Below are 27,952 nucleotides of genomic sequence, written 5' to 3' on the forward strand. Positions count from 1 at the left end.
ATTCCGCTTTCTCTAGGCAACCCAGTCACCCACCCATGCATCCATAGAGGCAGACGTTACTTAAGAAGTAGCAAAGATGTCAAGCTCTTTGCAGGGGACAAGAACGCTTTGCTTATCAACTGGGTCACTTTTAAGTTAGCCGATCAGATGTGAGGGTGAGCTCTGGCCTCTTAGAAGCAGGTACAGTTTATCTATCCCCATGTGGGGATAAAAACTGCCACTCAGTGCCCTTGCATGCTCGATCAGGAGCCATGCTCCCTTTTGTATACTGTCTTTCACTCACTGTCCTGAGGGTCACGGTGGCCAGCCGCCATCCACACAGCCACCAGAACCCACAGCTCCCAGCACTTGGAGTTCAAGCTTTCTCCCTGCTTCCAAAGGTGCTGGTGGGGGTTCAAAGCTCCTCCCTCAGTGTTCCATCCACCCCTCCTACCCTATCCATGTTCTGGGATGTCCCCTCCGGCCTGGAAGAGAAAATGTTCCTGAGCAGCTAAGTCAGTGTGGCTTCACAGCATAGTCCATTTATCACCAGCAGGAGGGACACAACTCCCTGCCTGGGCTGTAAGCCCTTCGTCCTGAGGTGCCCCAGTTAGGCTATGGGAGGACTACAGCTCTCCGATCTGATAGAGGAATCCCCCTAATCAACGGGGATAAGTAGACAGGCCCAGGTGAACAAGCCCGGGGCTCTAGCAGACACATAAGGTGACCAATTTTTGTGTCTATGGACACGTGGAAGGGATGGATTATGAAGTGCAACATCAGAGTTGGCTCCAGCCACTGGCAACCATACCCGCCTGAAACTCAGGCAGTTCACACCTGTGGTGTAGCAGAAGCGCCCTCAACAAGAGGCGAGGCTCTGCAAGCTGAGGCCCGAGGAGTCCTGTGAGCATGCGTTTCAGTGTGAGAGCAGTTCTGGGCCTCGGGTCTTCTGGCAAGAGGTGAGATTGGCAGCCAGAGGCTTTTACTAACTACTCTCTGAATGCAACGCGACCTCTCAGACCGTCCTCTTCTGATGGGCTTGAGGGAATCGATCCAGGAAGGTCAGGGCAGCTGATCTCATCCACAGAACCCTCCCTTCATGTTTGGAAATCAGATGCTATGCTAGAAGAAAGGACTCCACGCCTGGACTATTGCTGCTGGAGAAGAAAGTGACATCCAATGAGGTGGCACTGGGCCTGCCAGGGACATGGCTGACACTTACGCAGTCACTTCACCAGGCCACCCTGTCATTAAGCCGTTAGGTGACCTTAGGCAAATCTCTGTAGCTCGGTTCCTCTGACTGTGAAACAAGGTAAAAATAGCCTGAGCTCCTATTCTGTCATCAGATAAAAATATGGCGGTAGAGGGGAAAGCCCGCTGAACAGAGAGCAGAGGCACCATTCAATTCTCAGATGATTATTATCCTGACAAATCTCATGAATAGCAGCCACGTCAGAATGTCTCATTTTTGCCACCTGGGAAGCAGAGTGGTCTCTGTTTCAGGGCTGTTGGGGACAGAGAGCTAAGAAGCCTGTGAAAGCAGCCTGCTCCCTCCCAGCTGAGCTGGGTCACACTTTTGTGCTAATCCTCCTATGGTGGGCAGAATGGCTTAGAGGACAGGAGAGGGCTGGCTCCAACCTATCTACCCCTCACCAGGCATTGTGCGCTGCTAGAGGAAAACCTCCCCTAGCGAAGTCCTAGCCCAGCTCAGCCTGTGGCTATAACCCTTACAGGGACCATAAGGGAAAGGGGAGGGTCACAGACCGGTGCAATGAAACTTCCTTCCGTTCTGCTTCTCCTCACTAGACACACATGCAGACACACAGACACACACAGACACAAACACACAAACACAGAGACATACACACACATACACAAAGACATACACACACACACACACACACACATACACAAAACACACAGATGCACAGACACACATACACACAGAGACATACACAGACACAGACCTACACACACACACACACACACACATACACAAAACACACAGATGCACAGACACACATACACACACACAGAGACATACACAGACACAGACCTACACATACATACAGACACACACATATATCCATAACACACACACACAGAGGCACACAAGCATGCACAGACACACATATACACACAAACGCAGAGACACACGCACAGTCACACACACACTTGGGCCTGGATACATGGTTGCTCAGCTCTTGTCCACACACACTCACACGCCTATGCTCTACCTCTTTAGGTGACAGGTTTTTCAAAGGCTAGCTCTAGGGCTTTCTCCCTTGTCTCAGCAGACCTGTGATCTTGGTCTCCACCACCACCCACCCATACGCACCCTGGGCTTCTAGGGAGCAGGAGCAGGTTCCCCACCCTCTGCCTGAACACCAGGAGCCTGCTGCCACGAGGACTCTGTACTCTGAGCCTCCTGTCTTCCAGCGGTGACCTGGCTCGGACATCCACTCCCCAAGTCTGTGCTCCCTGCCTGTCCAGAGAGTTCTTCTGTCTTTCCCATCAGGCTCAAAGAGGTCCAGCCTGGGGTAGAATGGCTAGGAAGCTGCAGCTTGTCTAAGCTGGAAGACCCACAAGGAGCCCAGACTTCTGATCAGAAGGTAGGTGTGTCCAGCGAGGAGAGGACAACGTCTGTCTCATCGCTGGGCTGGTTTCACCCGAGTCCATGATGGGAGCAGAGCTGAGACTGACAGGCATGGTCTCCACTGCCACACTGACAATGGCTGGGAGGACAAGAATGCTCCAGGGACTCTTTCCTGACTCACGGATGCTTAGGCCTGATTTCATGATTGCTCAGCTTTGGTCTCTTCCATCAGATCTTCCCTCCCTGCCCACGGGCGAGGGAACTGGTTTGGTCATCCCTGGCAGTCAATCCATCCCGAGAGCTGTGTCAGACTCTACTCTGGGAGATGCAGCTTGTCCTCCGGGGCCACACACACAGGACTGGGACAGTCACTCTGGGAAAGGCAACACCTGCTGTCTTGTTTGTCACTTAACGACCAGATATCATACCCATATTACAGATGGACAAACGAAGGCCAAGAAAGACCATTGGTACACCTGGGTTCATTAGACCTGAGGTGTAAAGTCCTTGCCAACAGCTTGGATCTCTCCTGGGAGCCCGCTGACATGACGTCAGAGTGAAGTGTCTGGCAGTGTGGAGGCCAGGGGGGGAGGAGTGTGTCAAGTCTGAGCCTTGCCACTGCACCCGTAGGACAAGAACAGGGCTGCCCCAGCTGCCTCCGGCCCGCTGCTGTGAGCAGACCTCCTCAGACACCTGAGAGTCCTGCTGCCTGGAGTTTACACAGGGTCATCCTAGAGGCTGGGAGCTTTCAGATCAGATGCGTCTAGAGCTGCCAGGCTCCCAGCACGGAGAGTAGAGAGGGCAGCAGTCCTCTGTGGAGGTTCTAGGCCTGGATCTGTGTCCAGGCAGGGACTGAAGAGGCCGGGAAAAGAGGGCCTTAACCTCCACAGCCCATGTGGGATGGGGGGGGGGGGCGTTGGGGGGGCAGGACACTCATCGCCAAGGTGAAGAAATTGGTTAGGCCTCCCAGTCTTCTGTCTAGTCTCTTCTCTCACCCCCTTGAGGCCCCTGCTCAGCATCTGACACCTAACAGGATCAGGAGCTATCTGCTGGGAGGGGAAAATAGAGGATGTTAGCTGCAGCTGGACTCTCATAGTGTCTCTCTCCGTCTCTGTGTATGTGTGTGTGTGTATATATATATATATATATATATATATATATATATATATATATATATATATGGTTTTTTTTTTCTTTTGTTTTTTCAGAGAGCTGAGGGTCCCCCAAGTGCCTGGGACAACACTGGAGCCCATCTGAGCAACCGCTAGCCTCCCTGGAGCCCAGCCCGAGATAGATGGTGGGTGTCTGCTTTTCTGTACCCAGGGAGCAACCTCCTCCACCAGCTTTCCCAGCCACACACCCAGGCGGTAGAACACACACGTATCTTTGTTAATTTATGGAAACAATACAACTCCTCTGAGACCACCGCTCTAGGCAACAGCCCTGCCTACACCCAGCTGTTTATCTCAGATGTGTGGAGAGAAAAGCAGAACTCTCCACCCTCTCCCAGGCAAGGCCCCACCCAGGGCTCTCTCACACACACACACACACACACACACACACACACAAACTGTGCAGATGTGAGCTCACTGGCCCCAGTGAAAACAAGCACGAGGCCTGGCGACCACTGGATGGTACAGCTGCACGTACAGTCGTACAGACTTGCAAACATGCAGATGTACAGACGTGCAGATGCGCAGAAGGCCCGGTGGGAGGGCTCTCTACTGATCCAGAGTCCTGTACCTCCCAGCTCTCCTACCCACGGCATGGCCTCAATGTCCCCCCTTTCCTTGGCCGTGAACAAAGATCTCCATAGCTGACAGTCATCACAGGGACAACTGCCCCGACACTGCCCACTCCAGGGCCTTGAGTCCGCTCTGTGGAGAGCCCTGCCCAGCTGTGGCTGGCCTCTGGACCTCTTGGTTGCACAGGCTCTGGCTTCCTCGGAGAGAGTGCCTGCTCCAGCCAGTCCTTCCTCATGGTTCCAGCTCCCGGGAGAGGCGGGACAGTTCCCGCTGGTTGTCAATGACCTTCAGCTGCTGGACATAAGCCCAGGTGCTGGCTGGACTCCGGGTGCTCAGGGACTGCTCAGAACCTGGAGGAAGGGAGAGCCATCAGAGAAAGAGAGAGAGAGGTGCCATGGTCAGGTCACCACGCCTACCTCTCTCTCCGGGGAGCAGCCTCAGCTCTCTCCCCTCCCCTACCTCACATCCTCTCAATCCAAGTCCCCAGACTACTGTCTCTCCCACCACAGAGTCAGGAGGGCAGTGGATGCAAAGTCTGAAGAAAGAAGGTCCCTCCGCCCACCAAGATCTATCTCAGCATAGTACCCCTTCTCTGGGTCAAAAGGAACTAAAACAGACTGGATATGGTGGTGCGCGTTTATAATCCGGGAGCTTCCGAAGCTGAGGCAGGAGGATGGAGAGTTCCAAGCCCTGTTTCAAGAAACAAGAAATGGCCAGGCATGGTGGTGCGTGCCTTGACTCCAGCACCCAAGAGGTGGAGGCATGGGGATCTTTAGGAGTTTGGAGCTAGCCTGGGCTACATAATGAGTTCCAGGCCAGCAAAGCCAAAAAGTAAAGCAAACAAAAGCTGGAGGGATAGCTCAGGGCATGAACTGCTTGTCCTAATAACTTGTCTGTAATTCCCATGCTGAAACAGTCAGATCGCTGGGGCCAGTCTGACAGCCCAGGACACTTGTTAAGTTCCTGGCCAGTGAGAGCTTGTCTCACAAAGAAGAGAGAGCGGCTGCCCAAGGATGACCCCCCCCCCCCAAGGCTGAGGCTGTTCTCTGCCCACCGGCCCTGGTGTGTCCTCATATGCAAATGGCTGGCATCCAACCTCACACATACGCACAGGTGTATACACACATCAATAAAAATAAAACTTGAAAAAAAAGTTCCTTGTGATACGCGTGACGCATGCAGGTGTGAGATAAGGCTATTTTTTTTTTTTTAATGAAAACACAGGAAATAGCTCAGGCTTGGAATCTCAGCCTGGGCCACGAGGCAAGACCGTCTCAAATAAAAATCAACCAGTCAAAAAACAAAATGTAAAATAAAAAATAGGAGTAACTCAAAATTCATCGTAGTGGCTGCTGCGGAGAGCGAGCCAGTGGACAGCGGAGAACCAAGTCGCCATCTGTGTTCTCCGCCTTGGACTGAGCCACGGGTTCAGAGTATTATCAGCATGAATATATCAAGCCCAGGCCAGGTACCATCGGCTATGACTACTCCATAACGGCATGACCTCCCATCAGATAAGTACGTAGGATGGAGTTATCACAAGAACTTCACCTCCAGCACTCTCTTTTAGCTTGGGCTAGCGGGGATATCTGTCCCATTCAGGCGCCAACGAACTGTATGAAAGTGCCCGTACGTAAGCGTCTGTACGTACGTAAGCGTCCGTACGTAAGCGTATGTACGTACGTAAGCGTCTGGCTCTGTCCAGCTACGCCAGCTGTCAGTACCCTGTCCCGTCACTTACACGTGGAGATCCTTGATCCCTGGCTGTCCTCGTGGATGTGGGACACTCGGCTTCTGAGTGGTGATAGAGGCGCTGGGCAGAGAGAGAGGGAGAGTCAGGGAGATGGCCCCACGGAGCCTCCCTGGGGGATGCTGAGGGGCTGTCGCCCAGGAGAGCATCTCTTACCGGTACTGTGACTTCGGCAGTGGTGAAGCATCCGCACCGCTCTGGCCATCATCCGCTGAGGACAACACAAAGTCATGAGACCTGGCCTGTCAGCCCAGGGTGTCCCCTGCATATGGAGCTCCCTTTGAACCATTCTGATAGGGACTAGGGGTCTATAAAAGACAGGGTTATGAATGCTTCAACCTGGCACATCCACGTGCTCAATAGGAGCTGGGCAGCAGCTGGAAGACAGGGATCGGGGAAGGCTTAGAGATAGGAGTAGAAAGGGCTCTTATTGAACAGTGTGATGATTTTTTAAAAATAAGATCTATTTATCTGTATGATATATATTTATCTGTATGATATACGTGGTCACTGTCTTCAGACACTCCAGAAGAAGACATCAGACCCCATTAACCAGCTGGGCATTGAACTCAGGACCTCTGCAAGAGCAGTCAGTGCTGTTAACCACTGAGCCATCTCTCCAGCCCAGAACAGTGTGATGTTTGAGGCTATCATCTAGTAGCCCTAAAGGCAGACCCTCCCACATGCAGTAGAATGAGACAGGAACTACTTTAAAACAAAAAACAAACCAAAAAAAAAAAGGGGGGGGGGCGCACACAAGAATCCCAGCACTTGGGAGGCAGAGGCAGACGGATTTCTGAGTTCGAGGCCAGTATGGTCTACAGAGTGAATTCCAGGACAGCTAGGGCTACACAGAGAAACCCTGTCCCGGGAAAAACCAAACAAACAAACAAACAAACACCCCCAAAAAAACAAAAACAAAAAAACAAAAAACAAACAAAACCCCAAAATCAAAAACAAGGTCTCTCTATAGCCCAGGCTGTTCTTAAATATAGAATCCTCCAGTCTGCCTCCTGACTACTGGGGTTACTTGCATGCATGCCTGGACTCAGGTTCTATCAGTGGAAACCCACCCCTGCCCCTTCCTGGGCAGCTGTCACACTGCCAACCCAGACTGGAGGTGGGAGCCCACTTTCCTGAACTCACCATCTTCTCAAAGTTGATGAGGTTCTCTACCAGTGTGTGGTTCCCCTCATGGATGAAGGTCACGTCTGCAAAGGGAGGACTTTCTTTGCTAATAGGTCCCCAAACACCTCCCCCTCCTGCATCCCAAGAAAGCTGAGGGGCCAACCGTCGGAAGCCTAGGTCCTGTCCCAGTCACACTGCGCTTAGCCTGCAGTAGCCTCGGAGCCATGGCAACTCGCTGGTATCTCCTGGGGTATCTACCACAGCCTCGGCGCAGCCCTGCTGTGTTCCTGCCCTAACTTCTTTCAGCTTGTCAACCTCTGATTGAGCTGAGCGCTCCCTGGGTGTCAGCCCTTCAGCTGTCATTGCTACAGAGTGTTAAGGGGCCTACCTTTGAGCAGCAGGGGCATGAAGGGGATGACAGGAGGGGAGAGCTTGGTGAGAGCCAATCGGTACACTCGGTGGTTCCAGGAAGGGTCCTGTGAGGAAAGAAGGCTGCCCTGATGGAGGCTGCATATGATGGCCCACCACAGACCCAGGCCACACTCGAGAGACTCCAAGCCAGCCTCCCCTCATACGGAGGCTCACCGAGGCAGGGTCTGTGGTAGACCAAACAGCACTGAGGCCTGGCTTTCTAAGTTCCCAGTGACCCCAGGAAATCTTCATGGTGATTAATCCCAGAGGGCCCCAGGTTTCTAGGAAAACCTCTCAGCCTCTCTATCTCTCCGGTGGGTGTGTTCCCCTGAACACCCAGTTTTCTTGAGAACACCCAAGACTGAAAACACCTTGGCTTTCTTCTCTCTGGAACACTACAAAACCTTCAAAAAAGTTCCCACTCCCGTTTCATTCCTTACTTTAGTCTTACAAGCCCTTTTGTCTGGTCCACAAGCCCTTTAAGGGTCCGGGAGGGTCCAGTGACAGACACCCTCTTACCTGATACACAATGGGTCACAATGACACACAGTAGGTCTTCTGCTCACTACCTCAAGGAATACCTCTTTGCTGTCAAGTTCAGCCCAAACCCTTGGGCAGAGCAGCCAGAGCCTGGTATCCTCTGACTCCTCCTGAAACTCAGACCCAGGACATCCCCGGGGGCCTGCTGTGGTCGCATATCCAGGGCAAATGTCCTCTCCATGAATAGCAGAGGGTAGAGTATAGTTCACAAGCCCCTATCACTATATTGAGTACCCTCAGCCAGCACCCACAACCACAGGCCAGAGGGATCCAGGCCCTAGGTGGGCACCAAAAGCCATGAAAGGCCCAAGCCAGGGTCCAGGGAAGGTGGAAACGGGTCCAATACTCACCAGCAACCTTTCCAGGGCTGAGTACAGCTTCCGTACTTTATGGGGCAGGCGCTGTGAAGGTGAGACAGGTGAAGGGCCACGGCTGGGAAGAGAGAGCCCCCTAACGTCTCCCAGGAGGGCAGAAGCCTGGCCTTGGCAGAATCCCGGATACTCACCTCCCAGGTGTGGGCCAGCCGGCTGATGGCCGAGTTGCTGAGGCCAAACATGACCGCAAAGAAAGAGTTGAGGTTCTTCTGCTCCTTGAGGCTGTGAGTGAGCACAAGACCCAGACACCCTCAGAGGAAACAGCCAAATCCCCAGTGATGTAGGGTGGGTGGGTTAAGTAAGAGGCAAAGGCTCTGGGAACCCAAGAACAAAAAGAAGGCAGATTGGGCAACGCAGCAGGCAGGGAGAGGGGTTAAGAAAGGGTGGCTGCGGGACTGGCAACACACCACCCTGTCTCCGCACATTCCACTGTCCTCCCCATACCCCATCATCTCCACACACCCTGCAGTCCCAACAGGCACTCACTGGGCTGCCAGCTTGATGAACTTCCTGAGTAGCTGAGCCCGGGAGCCAGGAACAGGGCAGAGACAGAGCTCTGTGGCCACCCAGTACTGCAGCTCGTTGAAGCGGCGCATGAAGCGCTCCAGGTTCGCGGTGGTGACATCCCGCAGGTGCTGGGGGCCCAGTACATAATGGATCAGCTCCACCTGGACGGGCCAAAGACCAGGTCAGCATGCTAGGCCTGGTGTCCCGCCCACACCCTCCTCCTCCTGCTCTACCTCCTGCACCTGGTGGATCCTGTTGAAGAGGTTCCAGTCATGGTCGGTCAGCTGGCCTGCCAGGTCCTTGGCGCTCACTAGGTCCAGCATCTCAGAAGAACCCAGAGTGGGGCCCAGCTGCTCAGGGTGTGGGGTCTGTAGGAGAAGAATGCTCAGACACAGGGAGGACCTGGGACAAAAACTCTGCCTGTGGTGGTGAGAGGGACAGCGGACAGACAGACAGGGCACTGGGAAGTAGAGATGCTTCTCGGGTCTGTGGACGGTGAAAAATGGGCTCTCCTGAGGGGTCACTGTTCTGACAGTTCCCTCATGCTGGAACTCTGGCTTGAGACCCTGGAGTTAGGGTTAGCTAGCCCCTCTTTCCCCTTGGCATCTCTAAATGCTGTGGCCCACCCTCCCTTTTCTCCCAGTGAAGACTCAGGAGCAGCCAGAGGCAAGCACGTTCCTCCATTCTCTGTGGCCACCCCCCAGAACCCACCCTGCCTCCTGGTCCCAGAGTTCCTCGGGCTCTGGCAGCCTGCCTGTCCCTACCAGCTCATGCACTTCCTGTGGGTCGACAACAAAGAGCCGCTCGTTGAGCCCCAGGGATGTGGCCACACCACGGGCATCTGGCTGCAAGCCAACGACATCTGTGAAGACAGCAGAGGCTGTGCTGAGGGGAGGTGGTTGGGACAGAGGCCAGGGAGCAGCTGGAGGCCCTGCCTAGCTGAAAGTGTTCTTCTTCTGGAGATGGCTGGGGAGAGACTCTAAACGCACGGGTGCTCATGACCACACCTCGACACTGCCTGTGGCGTTGACTCAGGCAGCACCTGAGACTAGTCACTTATGGACGAGACATCCGCCTTCCTGACCCTCGATTTCCTCTTCAATAAACCAAAGCCTGTAAGGCTCACCCCAACTACTTCCCAGGCCATTTTTATAAGTGTGGCTGCTGCAGGGAAAAGATGTGTATAAAAAAAAAAACTTCTGGAAATTAGGAAATGGCCTATCTACCTCTTAATGTTGACTTTCATCACCTATGGACTGGACAATGCTTGAGTCTTCCGGTCTCTGGGCCCTTGAACAGTGGCTTCCAAAGTATGGCATACAAGACTACTCATGTGTCCAGAGAAAAACTTAGCTCTTCTATTTAATCCACTTTATCTATTTTCTTCTATTAATACATTTCTTCTATTTTGTGTATAGCTTTATAATCACATGTTGAGGAAGTGGTTTTATATATAATTTATATGCAAGTGTACACTTAGTGAGATTTGTATATTTTTTTAAAAAATTATTTTATTTATGTGAGTACACTTTAGCCATTTTCAGACACACCAGAAGAGGGCATCAGATCCCATTGCAGATGGTTGTGAGGCACCATGTGGTTGCTGGGAATTGAACTCAGGACCTCTGGAAGAGCAGTCAGTGCTCTTAACTGCTGGGCCATCTCTCCAATAGAGCATTGGCTAGTGACCATCAGTGGTCTGAAAAATGACTGCCACATAGTAGGATCTCAATAAAGGAGGACACTGAGCAGCAGTGACTCTCCAGGTAGCCACCAGAGGGCAGTGCTTTCCAGAGCAGAGCACACAGGTGAGCTCTAGAGTCACTCCTGCTGACTCCTGAAGGTTGAGGGCTTTTCTCTTAGCCACCCTTGCCACAGTTCCCTGATGACCCCAGTTCCTGACTGCTGGGCTCTGACCGTCAAGTCCAGGCTACACTACTCAAGGATAACAATGGCTTTTAGTGTGCCAAAAATCTCCCAAAGCAGGTCCTGATAACATAGACAGGAGTCTAGGAAGAGACGTGCTAGACTCAGGGTTGCATGCCTTGTGGGCATCTGCAGTCTAACAGCTACAGACTCTCATAAGAGTGCAGTCACTTGGCAGACAAGGACATGGAGACGCAGAGAGGCCCAGGGTGCCCCAGTTGGGTCGTAGTTAATGTGAAATTCTCTCCTAACCCTGGGAGTCTATGTTCACCATCATCCAGCAGATCTGTCATAGTTGCTGTAGGAACTAGCACATTGCTGCTGCGTAGATGATGCTTCAAAATGTTTTCTATCAGGGCCGAAAAGGTGGCTCAGCAGTCAGGGACACTGGTTACTCTTCCAGAGGACCTGGGTTCTATTCCTACCACCCACTTGGTAGCTCACAACCTTGTGTACGTCTTGTTTCAGGGGATCTAACCCCCTCTTCTAAGTTTCACAGGAATCAAACACATGTAAGCCTGCAGAGGCCATCCATTTGGGCAAAACAACCAATACGTATAAAATAAGAACAATACTATTTTTAAAACCTTATTTTAAAAGTGTTTGCAATCCTGGCTAGTTAGTTCATCATTCTGACACAAGCTAGGCTCATCTGGGAAGAAGGAACCTCAAGTAAGAAAATGTCTCTGTCAGGCTGGCCTGTAGCAAGTTCTTGATTAATGATTGATCTGGAAGGCCCAGCCCACTGTGGGCGGTGCCATGCTGAGAATGTGGTCCTGGGTTCTATAAGAAAGCAGGCTGAGCAAGCCACTAGGAGAAGCCAGTAAAAGCCAAGGCCTCTGCTTTGGTCCTTGCGCTGAGTTTCTTCCCCGACTTCCCTTTACAGGGGACTGTTTTTTGTTGTTTTGTTTGTTTGTTTGTTTGTTTTTCGAGACAGGGTTTCTCTGTGTAGCCCTGGCTATCCTGGAACTCACTCTGTAGACCATGCTGGCTTCGAACTCAGAAATCTGCCTGCCTCTGCCTCCCAAGTGCTGGGATTAAAGGCGTGCGCCACCACGGCCCCACAGCGGGCTGTTAAGCTGAAAGATGAGATATACATTTGTGTCTCCAAAGTTCTTTTGATCATGCTTTTTATGACAAAGCCAGGAAGCCTGCTGAGTAACTTAAAAAAGGAAGACAATCTAAAGTCAAAGGCTAGCCACAGGCTCACTAACTCCATTAGCTCTGGGAGTAGGCCGAATTCTCTTGAGCGCCAGCTTCCATGGTGGAAAAGAGGGGATAGGATTCCCTCCTGTGGGCTTAAGAGATGATTCAGGGGTTAAGACCACCAACTGTTCTTCCAGAGGTCCTGAGTTCAATTCCCAGCAACCACATGGTAGCTCACAACCATCTGTAATAGGGATCCAATACCCTGTCTGGTGTGTCTGAAGATAGCTATAGCGCACTCATATAAATAAAATTTTTAAAAAATCTTTAAAAATAAAGATATCCTCTGTCGAGACAGCGCTGGGGAATGAGTGAGTGTATAGGAATAGGCGCTCTGAACACTTTCTTCACTTCATTCTCACAAATCCTCTACCAGGCCCCGCCATTTTACCATCTCTGCTTTACAAACGAGGAGCTCATACAGAGAGCTCACACACCCCGGGTCAGGAGCCACAGCCAGTGAGCGAACCAACCGGCTGGGTCTCGAGCATTGCTTCTGAAACAGCCAGGAGAGATGTGGTAATCCTGCCTCAATTCAGGGCATGACAGTAACGGTCTGAATTCAAGGGAGTGGGTTTGGATGTGACAGTGCTCTCTCAGACCAGCGACACAACTCACCACCGGCAGAATTGACCTTCACCAACACCTGTCCCTTGGTCCAGTGGTCCTCATGGGCCAAAGCTGCCATCACTTCTCTCACCGAGGCCGTCACCGGCAGGTGCAGGGTCAGCACTGAGTGGTCAGGTCTGCAGATGTCGTAGGGGACTGGAGAGGAGGGGTGGAGATGAGCTGGAAGCAGAGGCCTGGTCTCCCCTCCCCACCAGGAGCAGGGCCCTAGCTCAGCAGCAAGAAGACTCCCATAGGCCAGAAACAGGATACAAGGCACAACAAAGTGGGTTGATATCAAGGCCCAGTGGGGAGTCCGGGACCTGAGGAAGCAGCACGGGTGGCTGAAAACCTGCTTGGCAGCTGCAGTAAAGACCCTGAGGAGGGCCAAGTCTTCCCCTAGCCCACAACAACAGCAGCCAGGCAAGAGGGACAGAGACAGCATGCCTGACCTGCTCAGTTACCCCACCCACCTTTGTCCCCAACTCGGATGGCACCCGCGCTGCTTGGGAGGGGTTCCTCCTGGTTAGGGAGCCAAACAGGTGCATTCCGGGCCTGAAAGGGAAACAGAACAAGGCTCCAGAGACCAGGGACAAGAGACAGGGGAAAGTCAGGGAGGGTCTCTGTCACCACCAGCAGGGACCCCCAAAGGATACATCCTACTACCAGGGGCTCTGCTGGACTCAGGAACCCAAAGTTCAGGGAGGGCAGGGAGCCAGGCTTAAGGAGACCCAGAGGTCAAGTTCAGGCCAGTCATCTGATAGGGGGGAGGGAGTGGGGTTGAGCCACCTCTATAAACAGGGCAGGCCAGGGCTGTTCCAGGATGGAAATGTCTGGGCCTGGTTGCTTTTCTTCTTTCCTCCCTTCTGCAAGCATTTGCTACAAAGTGGGCGGGCCCAGCTGTTTTTTTTTTTTCTCTTTCCTTCCCTCAGCTAGCATTTGCTACAAAGTGGACATTGTTCTGGATGTCTAAATATGCACGGTCGTCCTCAGAGAAAAATATTTTTAGTCCCGGTTGATAAATGAGGCTCAGAGAAGTGAAGTGATGGGCTACAGGCTACACAGCCACCGCGTGTGGCTAGAAAACTTGCTCCACACCCCCAACAACACCCCCTTCACCTCCCCCCCACCACCACCCCCCTGGTCCCAGTGGGCTGCAAATGTCAGCCTTTCTGTGAGCTGTCCTAACATGGGCTCACCTGACTTCCCCTTTCTCTCCAAATCTGGTACTTTCTCTCTGCCTCTAAATGGAGCTGGCCCCCTGCTCGCTGCCCCTTCTGGACAGCTTCCTCAGAGTCTCCCACCAGGAGTGCCACCTGAGCACCTGAACCTGTGCTGGGCTCACCAGGGCCCCAGCCTTAAAGTTACACCCCCATCCATCACCCAGTGCTCCAGGCTCTCACACCTGGGGGTCCCCTCATTCCTGTCCCTTCCGAGTTCATACTCCTCACTGCTCCCTAGAGATTACCACTTTCTTCTGGGTTCTTCACTTAAATGGGTCCCCAGTGCCGTCTCTCCTACCTCAAAAGTACCCCCCTCCCAACCGGGTGCAGCCACTCACTTCTAACCTATATGAGCAGAGCCACACTGAGCTGGGGACAGAATCCATCATTGCTTGTCCCCTTTAACCTCTCCAACAATTCCAAGGCGGGACCCTAGGAGGAGTCACTCTGGCCCCTGACCCCCTTCCTGGTCTCCTCTCCAGCCTCTAGCGCTGCCTGGAGCCCTGTTTGTCATCGTCAGCTCCTGGGACATGGTCAGCTCTCTAAGCCTCATGGTACGTCAGCACATCAGCGAGTCATCTTTTCTCCGCCTGCTCTCTCAGGCGCCTCTGACTGCATCAGGAGACTATTTCACAGTTCTGCTCCTCTAGTGACTGTGAACCCACAAGCGGGGGGGGGGGGGCTCCTGCCACACCATCTAGCATCCAGCAGGGTCTCTGACATTCCTGGGTGACTGGCATTGATTCCTCAGTGTCAGTCACATGCAGAAGCAAGCAGAGGCCCCTCATGTCCAGCCCTACATCCTGATGGGATGTGACAGATAGGAACATAGAACACATCGCAAGTTCTGGGGTGTGGGAGAGGAGCCTAGTATCTGAAGAGGAGAAAGGAAGAATTGTAGAAAGCAGGGAGAGGGGACCCCCTGGGTATGGGAAGTTTGAGGCAATGAGCCAGGTTCCCTTAGCAAACAAAGGAAAGCATCCACTCAGGATGGGAACGGGGAAGGCCTCTTGGGGACACACATTCTGGCTCTGTTCAGAAGGAGCAGGGTCTGAAAAGGTAAAGGGTAACAGAAGACAGGCCATGCAGAAGGCTAAATACAAATGTCCTGGGGTGAGGCTAACTGTGACTACAGCAGGAAGGAGCCTCTGGCTGGCGGGGCGGGGCCAGCTGCAGCCAAGGTGCTCACTTTTGAATTTACATCCCTATGACCAACCCAGCTTCCCTTCTTCCTAGTTCTTTCTCCTACTACTCCTCAACCAAATCTTACCTCCAGTCACAACTGCCACATCTCCTCCCCAGCCCCACCTGGAGCCCTGGGACAGGTCTTATCAAGCCATCTAAGCGCCTACACCACCACCCGCCAGAAACCCTTAGCTCTCTGGGATGAACCCAGTCACCCATCTCATCTCCCAGCTACAACTGCAGGCATGAATCACCTCCCAAAGGAATACAAGCTCCTCAGGGTAAGGATGAAGGTGTCCCCTTCATCCTTGTAGCTCTCACACAGGACACCAGCACAAGCCAAGGACACTTGGGTGTTGGGGGGCTGGAGGGACAGAGGGAAGATGGTGGGCTGGGCAGAGGGGAAAAACAAGAGGTAGGACAGGCACCTTGGTCTGAGGAGATACGTTCCCACAGCCATTTTCCAACCTGCAGAGAAGAGTGAGAGAGAGAAAGAGCCACTGAGGACCCTGGCAGGCAGGACACTCTCAGGGCCAGTGGCCACAGTGGTCTGGATCCCATCTTGCCCTTCCCAGAAGTTCAGAGGGATGTGAGAAGGGACATACACAGGGCAGGGGGCAAGGTGTGTTTAAAACCCGGATTGGCTTCTGTGGTTTCCCAGAGGCCAGAAGGAAGGAGGAAGCAGGAGCAAGATACAGGTTCTTGGGATCTGAGTGAGCTCTTGCCCCAGCTACCCCCAGAGATGTCTGAGGAAGTAAGATAAACTCAAAGGAGTTGATCGATGGACAGGGCCAGTGGACATCGGTACCATAGTCCACAGTAATTGGCCAAAGGGGAGATGTAAGTACGCAAGTGCATTCAATGTATAGAATGAACGAAAGGATGACTGTAGCATATGTGGGAACGGAACAATGGCTGATAAGAACCCCTCACGGGCTAAGACAAGCTGTCTAGCCTGGAGGCCTGGATGCACAAAGAGGATGGATAAGCTTTCGTCACTGGTCACCTGTGGTGTCGCCGTCTCTCTGGATACTGTTCCCTCAGCAAGTTGCTAAGTCGGGCATCTCTGCTCACCAGGTCTGAGAGTTTCTGGGAAGGGCCAAGAGTCAGCCCCTGAGATGGCTGCAGCTGTACCTTCCTGGGTCTGCCCAGCCAGCCCAGCTCTACTCCCAGGTACCTGGAGGAAGCTGGTGGCCACGGGATCCGAGTGGAGCATCGGGCTATACAGGGCCACCCATCGGCCAACTAGCCGCAGGATCTGCTGCCTCTTGTTGCAGATGTAGGTGCTGTGCTCCTGCTCGCTGCCTCCAGCAGGGTCTGCTGGCTCCACGTGGAAGGTGGACACCGGTCAAGGGAACCACAACAAGCCACTGAGGCCACCCGTCATACAGGACCCGACTGCTCAGGGATCCAGGGAAGGGTCATACGGCGGCCACTTTGAGATTCCTTCCCTCATCTCGACACACCATCCCACCCCCTTACCCACATCATCCTGTGGGTGGAAGGATATTGGTGCAGGAGGGCAGTGAAGAGCTGGGTGCTGGGCATGAAGACACTGTGGGTCAGCAGGAAGTCACTGAGGAACGTCTCTGTTGGGCAGGGTTAGGGTTGGGAAGGGATTTCAGCCCGAGTCATAGCTCACCTATATGGGCACCCGGAATATACGTCCCCTAAGTCAGCACAAACAAGGAGAGCAGCACCCAGCCCCTGTGACAGTTCTCTCCACCCAAGCAAAGATCACTTCCTGCCAAGTGCCAGGATGCACCAATCTAGAGCCTGCCGAGGTCAGGCTGCAGTACCCTCCCGATGACTCAGAGAACAGGGAGAGTGTCTTCTGTTGCTACCTGTTGGGTCATGAGCACTGGAATCCGGTCTCATAGCCTCCAACAGCAGTTCTAGGATTTTCTCTGGGGTGCCAGACATGACCGTATACCTAGGGGTAAAACAGTAAATTGATAGCATGTGCCCTAAGGACATCACCCCCACCTCTGCACACAGACATCAATAACTGATTACATCACACCTTACGATTGGCTAGCCCTATTCCATCTTGGAGAGGGGGCATTGATTATCCTCTCAGTCTCTCAGTGTCTCCCACCCCCAGATGGGCAAAGGGCATCAGCGTGGCATGGAAACAGAGCAAGGCTTGGAGGTGCAAGAAGCATACTGGGTAGGGCAGTGTGGAGCTGTGTCGGAAGAGACATGATAGGCTTGTTACCGGTTCCTGCCTGGGGTCGGGGGACGGGAAGGGCCAGCACCCTGAGAGGTTCTCTCCAGAACTAAGACCACTTTGCCGTGTTCTTCCAGTCTCATGGTTTTTGCTTCCACATCCTGGAGAAGGAGCCACATTCACGCTAAAACCCTAGGCTACCCTTCAGATCTCCTGTACCACCTCTCTTCCAAACCTAGAGCCCCAGAGGCCCCCTAAGGGGCCTCAGCTCTTCTCCAGATCCACCTGCATCAGACCTCTTTTCCTCAGTGCCTCCACAGACCCAACCCCTCAATCCCTGCCCCTGGCCCGTCCCTGTTCTCTCACGCCAAACTGTGGGTGTCCACTCCCAGCCAGATCCCAAGTGTCCTTACAAATTCTCTCTGAATGCCAGTGCCTCTGCCTGGATCCCCCACCATGTCCTCACCACCACCACCTCCCAACCCCCACCCTGAGGCACCTTGATGATGCGGTTGAAGTCCTGCTTGTCCACACGCAGAAAGTGACAGTTATTTTCTCGAAGGATGATGGTGGCTGCCCGAGGTGCGTCGTTCACCAGAGCCAGCTGTCCAAAGTCATCTCCCTCGTGCAACGTGGTCACCAGCCCCTGAAGCCAGAACTCAATCACAGCCTGTCCCTACCCACCAGCCCTTGGTAGGAGGGACAGACTCGGCCACATGTGTGGGATCAGCAGCCTTGGGGCTATCAAAGGGAGTGTCCATGAGGACATGAAGCAAAGACAGTTGACATCTATCCCAGTGGGCTGGAGGGATGGCTTACCTTGCCATGGGTCACCACATTGACAGATCCCTTCCAGATAATGTACCACGAGGTACCCTTGTCCCCCTGGCTGAACACTGACAGAAACACCAATCAGATTTGTCCCTTCCTATCACCCACCACTGCCCCATGGCTCCAGACACAGTGGCCCAACCCAACTTACACACAGTTCCTGCCTTGCTGTGTGGTTCAAAGAGCAGAACAGCAGCTAGTTCCCGCTTCACCTAGGGGTGGAGAAAAGAAGTTCAATAGAGGTAGCCTTGGGGAAAGAGACAAGCTGAGAGTCAGGGTATATCCAAAGACAGCACTGGAGGATAGAGCTATGGTCAAGACACTTGTCCCTAGGATGTGGCAAAGACAGTAAGGGAACGGAATGGACAATATTTAAACTGAGGTCTGGTGGTAAGAAACTAGGTGGAGAGACTGCAGAGATGGCTCAGTGGTTAAGAGCACTGGCTACTCTTCCAGAGGACCTGGGTTCAATTCCCAGCATCCAGGTTGACAGCTCACAACCATCTGTAATGTCAGTTCCAGGGGATCCAGTGCCCTGTCCTAGATTCTATGAGCACCAGGCATGCATGTTGTATACAGACATTCAGGCAGGCAAACACATCCATACACATGAAGAAATAAAACAATTTAAAAACTGTAATTTAAAAAAGAAGACCTTAGACAAAGGTCTTCCTCATAGCCATAGACAAGGGGAGGAAACTTCCCTCCTCCCTCCTTCCTCCCCTCCCCCACTTCCCATCTAGCAGTAGGAAGGGGTCTGGCTGAAGAACAAGCCAGTTGTGTGTACTGACCGAGTTAGAAAGGTGTGCCACCGCCTTGATATGCAGCAGCTCTTCAAAGATCAGGTCCAGTTCTTCATCCGTACGCTGACCTGGGCTGCAGGAGCAGAGGAAGCCCTGAGAATCGTGGACCGGAGCCAGGGAGGCGCCATGCCACGCCACCTGCCCGCTGGGGCCTGGGGCCAACTGGCCACTCCACAGCAATCAGTCAAGCCAATGGTTATCAATAGCAGGCTTTGTGGGTGAGCCCCAGGGACGGGCACTGTGCTAAGCACTGTCTGTGGACTGTTTCATTCCACTCTCACGAGGACATGAGCATGGTGATCCTCACTTGACAGAAGAGGAAGGAAGCTGGCTGGAGAGGCCCAAGTCACCCAGTGAGTAGCTAGCTGGTTGGACTAGACTTTGAATCCTGACCTCTTTCTGTCCAAAATCCACATCCTCTGCCAGTGGGTAGGGCCTTTAGATCCTCTGGCCCTACACCCTCAGGAATAGGAGAGATGGTCTGGGATGTGGGGGCTGAGCCTCTACTGCCTAGGTCCTTTCCCCAAGATGAATCAGAGAGTCTATGGAATCTGAACTGAAGGCCATGTGGGAATGGGAGCAGAAGCAGGCTCTTCACTCACGGCTTCCGGAGCGCCACGGTGAGTAGGGCATCAGGCCCTCGCTGGGACAGGAGGGCCATAGCCTCAACAAGCTCCTCTTCCACATCTTGAGTTCCTGTAGGCTCGGGCTCCGGTCCAGGGAACCTGTAGAATTGGGCATCTCGGTCCTGGAAGGTCCAGTCATGTTTTACTGGGGAGCCAAGATATGGCAGAGAAAAGAAAATCAGGTGAGGTGTTGATTGGACTTAATTCTAGCAATATCAGAATGCCTTAATCCAGCGGTTCTCAAACTGTGTATCGATACCCCTTTGGGGGAAATCACATATCAGATAATTATATTATGATCCATAAGAGTAGCAGGATTATAGTTATGAAGTAGCAACAAAATAATTTTATGGTTGGGGTCACCACAACACAAGGGGTCTCAGCCTTAGGGAGGTGGTGAACCACTTGCCTTAAACCTCTCCACAGCTCCCACCAGAGTCCACTCCCCAGGTCGGGTCTCCCTACCCCCCACCCAGTCCTAGTGCCCAATCAGAGTTCAGCTCACCATGACAAAGGGCACCCTCATCCAGCAACACTTGGCAGATGCCCACGGCTTGGCTCCGTGAGTGGACCCCAAGCCCCAGAGCCAAGATCCCATCCACTAGCTCCCGGCCAGAGCAGCAATGCCTGTGGGGAATGGCAGGGGGTCAGAGAATCAAAGTGGGAGGATGTGGAACTCTATCCAAAGGCACCACCCATCCAGGCCCACGTACAGCTCTTCTACACCCCCCACTCCCACCACCCACCACTCCCTAAACCCCCACTCCCCAGCCCACCCCCCCGCACCCCTTTTTAAAGCAGGGCTGGGCCCAGATGCTTGCCGGAGAGAAGGAAAGGGAAGAAGGCAGGCCGGACCCCAACTCACCACTCACCGATATAGTCGCAGATGGTATTTTCTGTCTCGGATGAGGGTAGGGTACGTGGCCAAGAGATGGCGGTGCAGGAGCTTCCCTGCCTTGTGCACATGCTCTGTGGTGGCCTGGGACGAAGCGGGGAAGGGGACCACAGACTTTGACCCTGAACACCGCCCCCTGCAGCCCATAGCCCCTCCCAACTCTGCCTTCCTCAGCTCATACCTGCTCCAGACTCACTCTGAAATCCAGGGAGTCCTCGCTGTTGGTAAGTGGTGTCTGAGGACAGTACGAAGAGTTTGCAGGTCAGTGGGGGCTCTTCGGACTCACGGAGTAGGACCCCTCCCTGCCCCTCTCAGAAGATACCTTTTCCCACACCAGTGTGCGGCAGGTGAGAACCCCAAGATTTCTATTCTGCGCAGCCAGGGCCCACACGTACTCAGGCTGCTAGGCAAACAGGCCCCGTTTGTAGCTGGTCGGGGGTGGAGCTAAAGGAAGTTAGAAGATGTGCTACAAGATTCAGGAGAGGCCAGGGCATGAACACCTTAGGAGGCCTGGGAACACCAGCTTCCGGCAGGGTCTACAGGCTGACCTCAGGCTCAGATCTGTGCCCAACCACAGGGTCTGGACTAAAGCTCTATGTACAGAATCTCTAAAGCGTAAATGAGCGAAACTCTCGAGCTTTTGGAGGGCCCCCACGAGCCGGCACAGAGTGCGTGTTTAACCACTGCCTGGTGTATGGTTGTGCACATATTAGCTTTTACTCTTTAAAAAGGCAGAGGTGTGGCCGTGGCTGACAGGCTTGTTTCTCTCTAGCAGATACTGCAAGCCACAGCCCTGTAAGGGTAGGGAAGGCCTTGGTAGCCCGGAACTGGCTTACCATAGAAACATTGCCTACTGATGCTCTTGGTAACAATGTTTCCATTAGGGGCTCCAAGGCAAAAGTGCCCTGCCGAACAGCCATGAAGGCCCTCACAGCCCTCTTGTCCATCCATCTGAAAATGGAGAGCCTATGCCCAGCTTCCGGCAGGCTGCTCTGTTCTCTACAAGCCCTCTCAAGGCATCCTTTCCAGCTCAGAGCATATCCACCTTCCTGACACCCCCACATCCTAGGTGTGCTAGGCAGACATGATGTGTTCCCTCACGACTTTCAGGGAAACAAGACTGGATGTGAATTCAAGCGCCCTGCATAACATAACCACGCAGGCGCAGGATTGTCAACCAGGTGTGGGTAAATTGGAGCTCCCACCCAAGGCGGTCTCATTTCCATCCATTCTGCCCACCACACCTCCCTACACTCAAGGAGAAGTGCTGGCTGGGGCTGTGGGATCCAAGACCTTTCTCTGAGACGCAGATCCGAGCAGAGGCATCTTTTCCCTCTACCCAAGCAGAGACCCGAGGTCTGACGTGAGTGCCTAGCCCAGCATGGGGTGGAAGTCACTGGGTGTCCCAAGGGTATCTCTGTCCGGGTCACGAGCCCAGGCCGGTGCCAGACACACAGCCCTAGAGACTTAAGGACAGGAAATGAGGAGGAGGAGGAGCCAGAAAGGGAGGCAGAGCAGGAATGTATCCAGCCAGGCCCTATGTTGGAACAAACAGTGCCCGAGTGCTAATGACTTCTTGTTATTTGTATCAAAATGCCCAAGTCAACCTAGCTCCTGTCCCAGCTCCCTGTGGCGCCCACAGCCCGGGCTCTAGCTGGACTCGGTTACTATTGTTGTTAGATTTTGTGTGTGCACATAGAAGATAGATGAGGGTTAGATTCCCTGGAACTGGAGTTACAGGTAGCTATGACACTGTTGCTGGGGGTCAAACTCAAGCCTTCTATAAATTCAGCAAATGTTCTTATGCACAGAGCCATCTCTTCAGTTACTTTATTTTCTTTTTGGGGGGGGGGGCGGGGGGGCAGGTGCAAGGTCTCCTGCAGTCCAGGCTAACGTCACTAAGTATCTGAGGATGACCTTGACCCTTTGATCAGTACCCAGGGCTCCATGCATGTTAAGTGAGCACACTACCAACTGACCCCTTCCTGGAATTATCCTGACCCGGGAAGCCACATGACCAAGGTGGTCACTTCCTGCCTTGCCCCAAGGGATGGGCACCAGAGTCTGCAACCAGAAGGCATTTTACTCTGCTAAAGAAAGCCTAAGCAGAGAGAGAGAGAGAGAGAGAGAGAGAGAGAGAGAGAGAGAGAGAGAGAGAGAGAGAGAGAGAGATTCACTGCCAAGGGTTACACAGTTGCTCAGCAAGGCAAGATCTGAGGTGCTAGATCGGAGGTGCTGCCTCTGTGTGAAGCAGGTGTTTGGATTCTATTTCTAAGCCAGCGAAAAAAGGTTACATAAGCCACCCTAACAGGTGGTAAACAGCACTCACACCGGAACTGCCTGACTCTACAGCCCATGCTTCCAGCCCTACCGCCTCTCCTGAGTTCAACCCTGTTCTCACGTCTTCACTGCAGGCCACAGCCATAGAAATAGCAGGGCCACTCTGCCCTCAGGACCATTCTACAGGCAAAGCAAGGGACGAGCCTGTGACCACAGCCCTCTGTGTCCCTGTCATGCTCCTGTGGATGGGACACTTGGGACCAGGCAGGGGGAGGACCGCTAATGAGCAGCAGTGGGCATGTGTGTGGCATCCAGATGCCTGTGTTCAGATGCTGGTTTCTGAATGGCAGCCAGAGTGTGTAACCTTATGCTGATTCAAGCTCTCCGTGGGCAAGCTTCTTGTCTGTGAAGGGGACTGGCAATAAAAGTACATACTCCCGAGAGTTATTATCATATTATTTAAGTAGGTTAATAATCTGAAACCCATAACCCATGGGATGGTGCCTGCTGCCCACAGTAACTGCTTGGCAAACGCTAATGCAGTAACTGGGTTTTTTTGCTTTTTTTTTTTTGTTGTTGTTTGTTTGTTTTGTTTTGACTTTTCAAGACTGGGTTTCTCTGTGTGGCCCTGGCTGTCCTGGAACTCACTCTGTAGACCACGCTGGACTCGAACTCAGAAATCCACCTGCCTCTGCCTCCCGAGTGCTGGGATTAAAGGCTTGTGCCACCCCACCCCACCACTTTCTTATTTCTTATGTATACCTACTGCCTTGACATAGGAGCTACAGCTGGCCCTGGACTTGGACTCATGAGCCTAATTGTCATTTTGAGGTCCTCAGTTGGCTCAGCCTTCACCTGCCAAATCTTCTTAGCCTGGGACAGGAAGGATCCCAGGTAAAAGACGATGTGCTGGCATTAGCCAGATGGCTGGCCCCACCCTACTTCCCTGTCACTAAGTGTCAGAGCTTGGCTGGAGAGAGAGTCAGGGACAGCCCCAGGACCCACCAGACCAGTTCCTTTGGTCATGGCTAAGGTTGTGCATGGAGCAGGGACACAGAGGGTGTCGGAGGTATTCTGCAGGTAGGTCTTGCAGCTCAGCCACTCAGCAGCTGTGGAGCCCTTCACCAGCTGCTTGACCTCTCTGTGCCTCCCTCCTCACATCTGTAAGATTGAAACCATCAGGACTGATCCCACCAGGCAGGCTGTTGTGAGCACATTTAGTATGACAAAGACGAAGCTGTCACAGGGCATGGGACACAACTACTGTGACTCTTAGCCACTATCATTATTTGGATGGATTTGAGAATAGAGCCACTTCCCCCCAAAACTGTCCGGTCTTGCTTGAGCCTGTGGGGCCCACCCAAGGTCGCTCTGAGCCTTCTTCAGCCCGTGCATGCACACACCCTGCTGCCACTTGCAGTGTCACAGGAACACTTCACGAATCAAAAGAGCCACAAAAGAGCCAAGAGGTGCAGCCTCCATGGGGGTCAGAGAGCCTCTTATGTCCAGGCTGAACCTACCTCACTCCACTCATAGGGATGGGCGTGGTGGGGAGAGGGGAAACAGTTATTCCAAGCAGCCTAGACCCATTGCCTCCATACCTGGCAGAAGAGGGCCTTGCTTTCAGACCTCTGACCCCCTTTACACCCCAGCAGCCCCCACACAATCTGGCCCGTCCTTTCTGAGGTCTTAGGGGAGAACGAGATTGAAGAGGACTTCTCCACCCTCTCAAACTTCCGATCCCAAGAAATTCCCCAGTGACCTCATTGTCCCGGTAACTGACCTTCTCCTACCCCCTACCTAGCTTCCCCAAGCTGGGAAGGGGACAGGAAATGCACAAGTAATTATAGCCTGAAAGGGAGGGCGGGTTCCAGCCGGCTAGATTGCAGCAGGAACTACTGGACTGACCCAGAGCCTGTGTAGGGTTGTGGGGTAGGACAAGCCTCCCCTCCCATCCCCGCCCCTATCAGAAAGACGCAGGGAGAGAGGGGCTAGCAGGGACTCAACTCCAGTGTCCAAGGGTCTCCTCTAGACCCACCTGGGGCTTTCTCAGCCCAGTGTCCTCTATTAGAAATGGAAGTAGTGTTTGGACAAGGTAGGAAAAGGAGATAACCAATGATGATATTTTTTTACTCAAAAAGACTTGCTGGTGAGAGATGATCCTCTCTAAGACTGTCACCCATTCCTGTCTTCTCTCCACCGTCCACACAGTACCCTCTGCCCCCTACACACACACACAGAGAGAGAGAGAGAGAGAGAGAGAGAGAGAGAGAGAGAGAGGGAGAGAGAGAGAGAGAGAGAGAGAGAGAGAGAGAGGGAGAGGGAGAGGGAGAGGGAGAGAGAGAGAGAGAGAGAGAGAGAGAGCATACAGACAGGACTGTTGTGCCCAGTAGTTGGAAAGAGAAGACTCCTGGAGCCTGGAGCCTGGTTCCTGGCTTCCCCCTCCCTAGCCCTGTCTTTCTCACTGGCTTCCTTCAGCAGTCCTTCTCCACCCTGAAACCTCTTCAGTCCCCCGTGGCCGGTGCCAAGCTTTATCCACGCAAATACCTCACCCCAGGAGCCAAAAAACAGATTCAGCCCAGTTCAATTGTTCACAAAAGGAGACCGTTGCCACGGTGATGTGTCAGGAACAGTAACCAAGCTAATTTCACCCCCATTTGACCTAGCCCCACATCTCCCACTGCCTCACAGAAAGAACTCAAACATGTAAGCCCATGCCTGGCACATGGAAGTGATGGATAAATGATAAAACCCTTTCCTGCTCACCCACCGGTGGCTGAATGGGGCAGCGCAGCATGCCATACACACGGGGCATACAGGCATACAGGCTCATTGTGTGACCAGCAAAACACACACTGCCACCAAACTTCAATGCCTTCTCTTCACCCAGATGAATTTGCTCTGGAGAAAGCTGCCTGGCCCACCAGCACTACAATCCCGACTCTTCCAGCCCTGACCCAGCCTGGCAGATGGCCGGTACTCACCCAGCGGAGTCCCTGGATGCAGCTGGGGCGCCGGTGCTCGAACACTAGCTGGTAAGAGCAGCAGCGGGGACGGTGCATTCTCTTCAACACCATATTGAGCAGCGTGCCCTCCGGAACCACGTCCGGGAGACCTCCCACCTGCGGTGCCCCCACAGCTGGACTCTCCACCACAGCTGGGCCCACCTGCCAGTGGTTCTCACCTGGCCAGCTGACCTGTGATGTGGGGAGGAAAGAGGACAGCCATCGGCCGGAGGAGCTGGACCTCCCCACTACCACCCCTGGCTTAGCGTCCTCTGGACTTGGACTGGTCATGCGGAGGTGCGGCAACCCTGCCAGGAGCCGGGGGAGGGACAGGAAGACCTGCCCCGGGTCCTGCTGGCTTGGCGCACCTAGGGGTCTCCACTCAACTCACAACGATGGGGCTCTTCTCAGTTCTGGCTGGAATTCGGCCCCACCTCACTACCCATGTCCTGAAGGCATGTCCACCTTTGTACACACACTAGATCCCCAGAAGCAGCTTTTCCTCAAATTCTCCTCCCCGCCACTCTCTCCCACCCAAACTCCCCCACGTGTCGGCTTCCTCTCCCGCCCTTTCCAGCAGCTTTCTTTGGCCCTGACTCCGGCCCACCTTACCTTCATGTTTCTTCTCCAGCTCACACCGCGGTGCTCGCCCTAGCAAGAGGCTGCAGGATCCCTGGAGCGGTATGAGTGTGAGTCCCGAGATGCAGCGAAGGGCCAGCCCCTAGTCAGACAGGTTGCCTGGAGCAGCAAGATGCAGGGCTAGGCAGATAGGGTTTGTCCTGGGTGAATAGAGGGCTGGGGGTGTGGGGCAGCCCCCACCCCTTCCCAAAGGCTAAGAACTCCAAGCCTCCGCCTCCGTCCCAGATGTAAGAGCCAGCTGGCACAGGGCGTTCAAGCGAAGCTGCAGCTGGCACTGGTCCGGGCGGGAGCTGTCACACCCCCTGCGCTGCCCGCCCCTTCCCCTCCCCGGACAGGCCGAGGGGGCGGGGAGCAGGCACGAGCTTTACGGTAGGGGTGGGCATAGGGGAAGGGGCAGAACCAACAGCTGATGGAGTCCCTACCCGAGACTACGTCAGTGGGTTCAAGCTCCTGTCCCGAAGCCTCAGCGGGTAGGAAGTGCCTTAGGGTATCTGCCCCTGCAGCTGCCCGGGTGCCGGGTTAGGGGCGGTGATGGCTGCACCCGCCGCCACGTGGCCAAGAGGAGAAATGCAAACAAGGAAACTAGGGAAGGGGGAGGGAGTGAGTCATGGCGGCCCCACCCGGGAGGGAAATCCGGGCTGGGGCCGCTTCCTGGCCTGGGGCGTCCGGCCTCCCGTTTGGGTTCAGGGTTTCCAGCAGCCCGGGGCTGGAACTGGGCAGCCTTCCCGTGGGGGAATCTCGTTGCCTGGCTTCCCACCTTTGCCCTCCCAAACGCATACACTGGCGCGGGTGGGGAAATTGAGGCTGGCGGGGAGGGACTGCATTCCAGATGGAGAGAGAGACAAGTGGTTGGATTTACTGTGCCGGGACTCGGATTTGTTGCAGAGTTTCAAAGACAGCCTGGGCTTTGGGGCCATGCCCCGCCCCCCAAATGCTCCCCTATGCCCGGCTAGGTGGTGAAGGCAGAGCACACCTCCTCCCTGGGCCTCTTTGCCCCTTCCGCACAGATGGCCGGCACTTCGCACTTCGTCTCACTCGCTCCTGCTTCCTAGTGGACAGACTGTGACCAGGGACGGTGATTTCCGTGGCGCCCGGTGATTGCTCAGGACATTGATGAGGGTCTAGAAGAAGGCACAGGTTCCACCCCAGCGTTTTAAAGCTTTCTAGCCTCCTCTCTTCTTTCCCACTGCCATTAAGCCAGGAAGCGGGAGAGAGGGCTAAATCCAGCATAGCTAAGCCCATTTCCACCCAGAACTGAGAACTTTAACCATCATTTAAAAACTGAATTTAAATGTGTGTGTGTCTCAACAGTTTTTCTCTCCCCAAGGGCACGACTGGTTTAACTCCTCAAATTCTGGTTCCATCCTATTGGCATGAAATGGAAAGTCTGAGCTTTGAATGAACATTTTGAACAAACAGGTCGTCTGTAGTGCCCACCCTTTGAGGCACACTAGTGAAGATTTCTCTGCCCCTGTGAGGAAAGAGGGAAACCTAGAAAGAAGTCTGCCTTACAATTCGAAGAATAGC

General features: G+C 53.7%; 1 protein-coding gene and 2 long non-coding RNA genes across 21 annotated transcripts; 2 read left to right on the plus strand and 1 right to left on the minus strand.

Annotated features, from left to right (window-relative positions):
• Nucleotides 1-23: 23 nt before the first annotated feature.
• Gm33531 (predicted gene, 33531) lies at nt 24-5,473 on the plus strand. Of its 2 annotated transcripts, NR_168678.1 has the most exons (5): nt 24-180; nt 2,498-2,591; nt 3,784-3,872; nt 4,326-4,630; nt 4,830-5,473. It is a non-coding gene; the product is annotated as a predicted gene, 33531 (long non-coding RNA). The 2 variants fall into 2 exon arrangements; NR_168677.1 differs by lacking the exon at nt 4,326-4,630.
• Nucleotides 3,774-27,423, minus strand: Rapgef3 (Rap guanine nucleotide exchange factor (GEF) 3). Of its 17 annotated transcripts, XM_030248523.1 has the most exons (29): nt 26,848-26,971; nt 26,399-26,545; nt 25,766-25,978; nt 20,683-20,736; nt 20,479-20,585; nt 20,112-20,233; nt 19,583-19,751; nt 18,969-19,053; nt 18,329-18,389; nt 18,166-18,242; nt 17,846-17,992; nt 17,395-17,507; nt 17,021-17,109; nt 16,687-16,765; nt 16,354-16,513; nt 16,183-16,265; nt 15,605-15,644; nt 13,242-13,323; nt 12,781-12,927; nt 9,795-9,892; nt 9,273-9,398; nt 9,010-9,191; nt 8,655-8,745; nt 8,500-8,550; nt 7,587-7,674; nt 7,217-7,281; nt 6,227-6,281; nt 6,062-6,133; nt 3,944-4,670 (listed from the first exon to the last, which is right to left on the minus strand). In XM_030248523.1, the coding sequence occupies exons 2-29, from the start codon at nt 26,402-26,404 to the stop codon at nt 4,552-4,554; spliced, it is 2,781 nt and encodes a 926-aa protein (XP_030104383.1). In that variant the 5' UTR covers nt 26,405-26,545; nt 26,848-26,971; the 3' UTR covers nt 3,944-4,551. The 17 variants fall into 17 exon arrangements, 13 of the variants coding, with proteins under 13 accessions (NP_001171281.1, NP_659099.2, NP_001344559.1 ...); NM_001177810.1 differs by lacking the exon at nt 26,848-26,971 and having other exon boundaries at nt 3,774-4,670; nt 26,399-26,670; NM_144850.2 differs by lacking the exon at nt 26,848-26,971 and having other exon boundaries at nt 3,774-4,670; nt 9,010-9,158; nt 9,264-9,398; nt 26,399-26,670.
• On the plus strand, nt 20,582-27,841 carry Rapgef3os2. Of its 2 annotated transcripts, XR_384421.2 has the most exons (3): nt 20,582-20,848; nt 25,672-26,895; nt 27,379-27,841. It is a non-coding gene; the product is annotated as a Rap guanine nucleotide exchange factor (GEF) 3, opposite strand 2 (long non-coding RNA). The 2 variants fall into 2 exon arrangements; XR_003951459.1 differs by having other exon boundaries at nt 25,672-27,841.
• Nucleotides 27,842-27,952: the final 111 nt, after the last annotated feature.

The sequence above is a fragment of the Mus musculus genome, chromosome 15, assembly GCF_000001635.26.
Source record: "Mus musculus strain C57BL/6J chromosome 15, GRCm38.p6 C57BL/6J".
NCBI classification, from domain to species: Eukaryota; Metazoa; Chordata; class Mammalia; order Rodentia; family Muridae; genus Mus; species Mus musculus.

What these genes read in the sequence shown, in the direction of transcription:
- Rapgef3 (XM_017316582.2), bottom strand. Translation starts at nt 26,077, where the DNA reads ATGACCAGTCCAAGTCCAGAGGACGCTAAGCCAGGGGTGGTAGTGGGG. An exon ending in ACGTATCTCCTCAGACCAAG is followed by an intron (nt 13,324 to 15,604) that starts GTGCCTGTCCTA and finishes TTTCCCTTTCAG; the next exon opens with GCCCGGAATGCACCTGTTTG. An exon ending in CATCCGAGTTGGGGACAAAG is followed by an intron (nt 12,928 to 13,241) that starts GTGGGTGGGGTA and finishes CCTCCTCTCCAG; the next exon opens with TCCCCTACGACATCTGCAGA.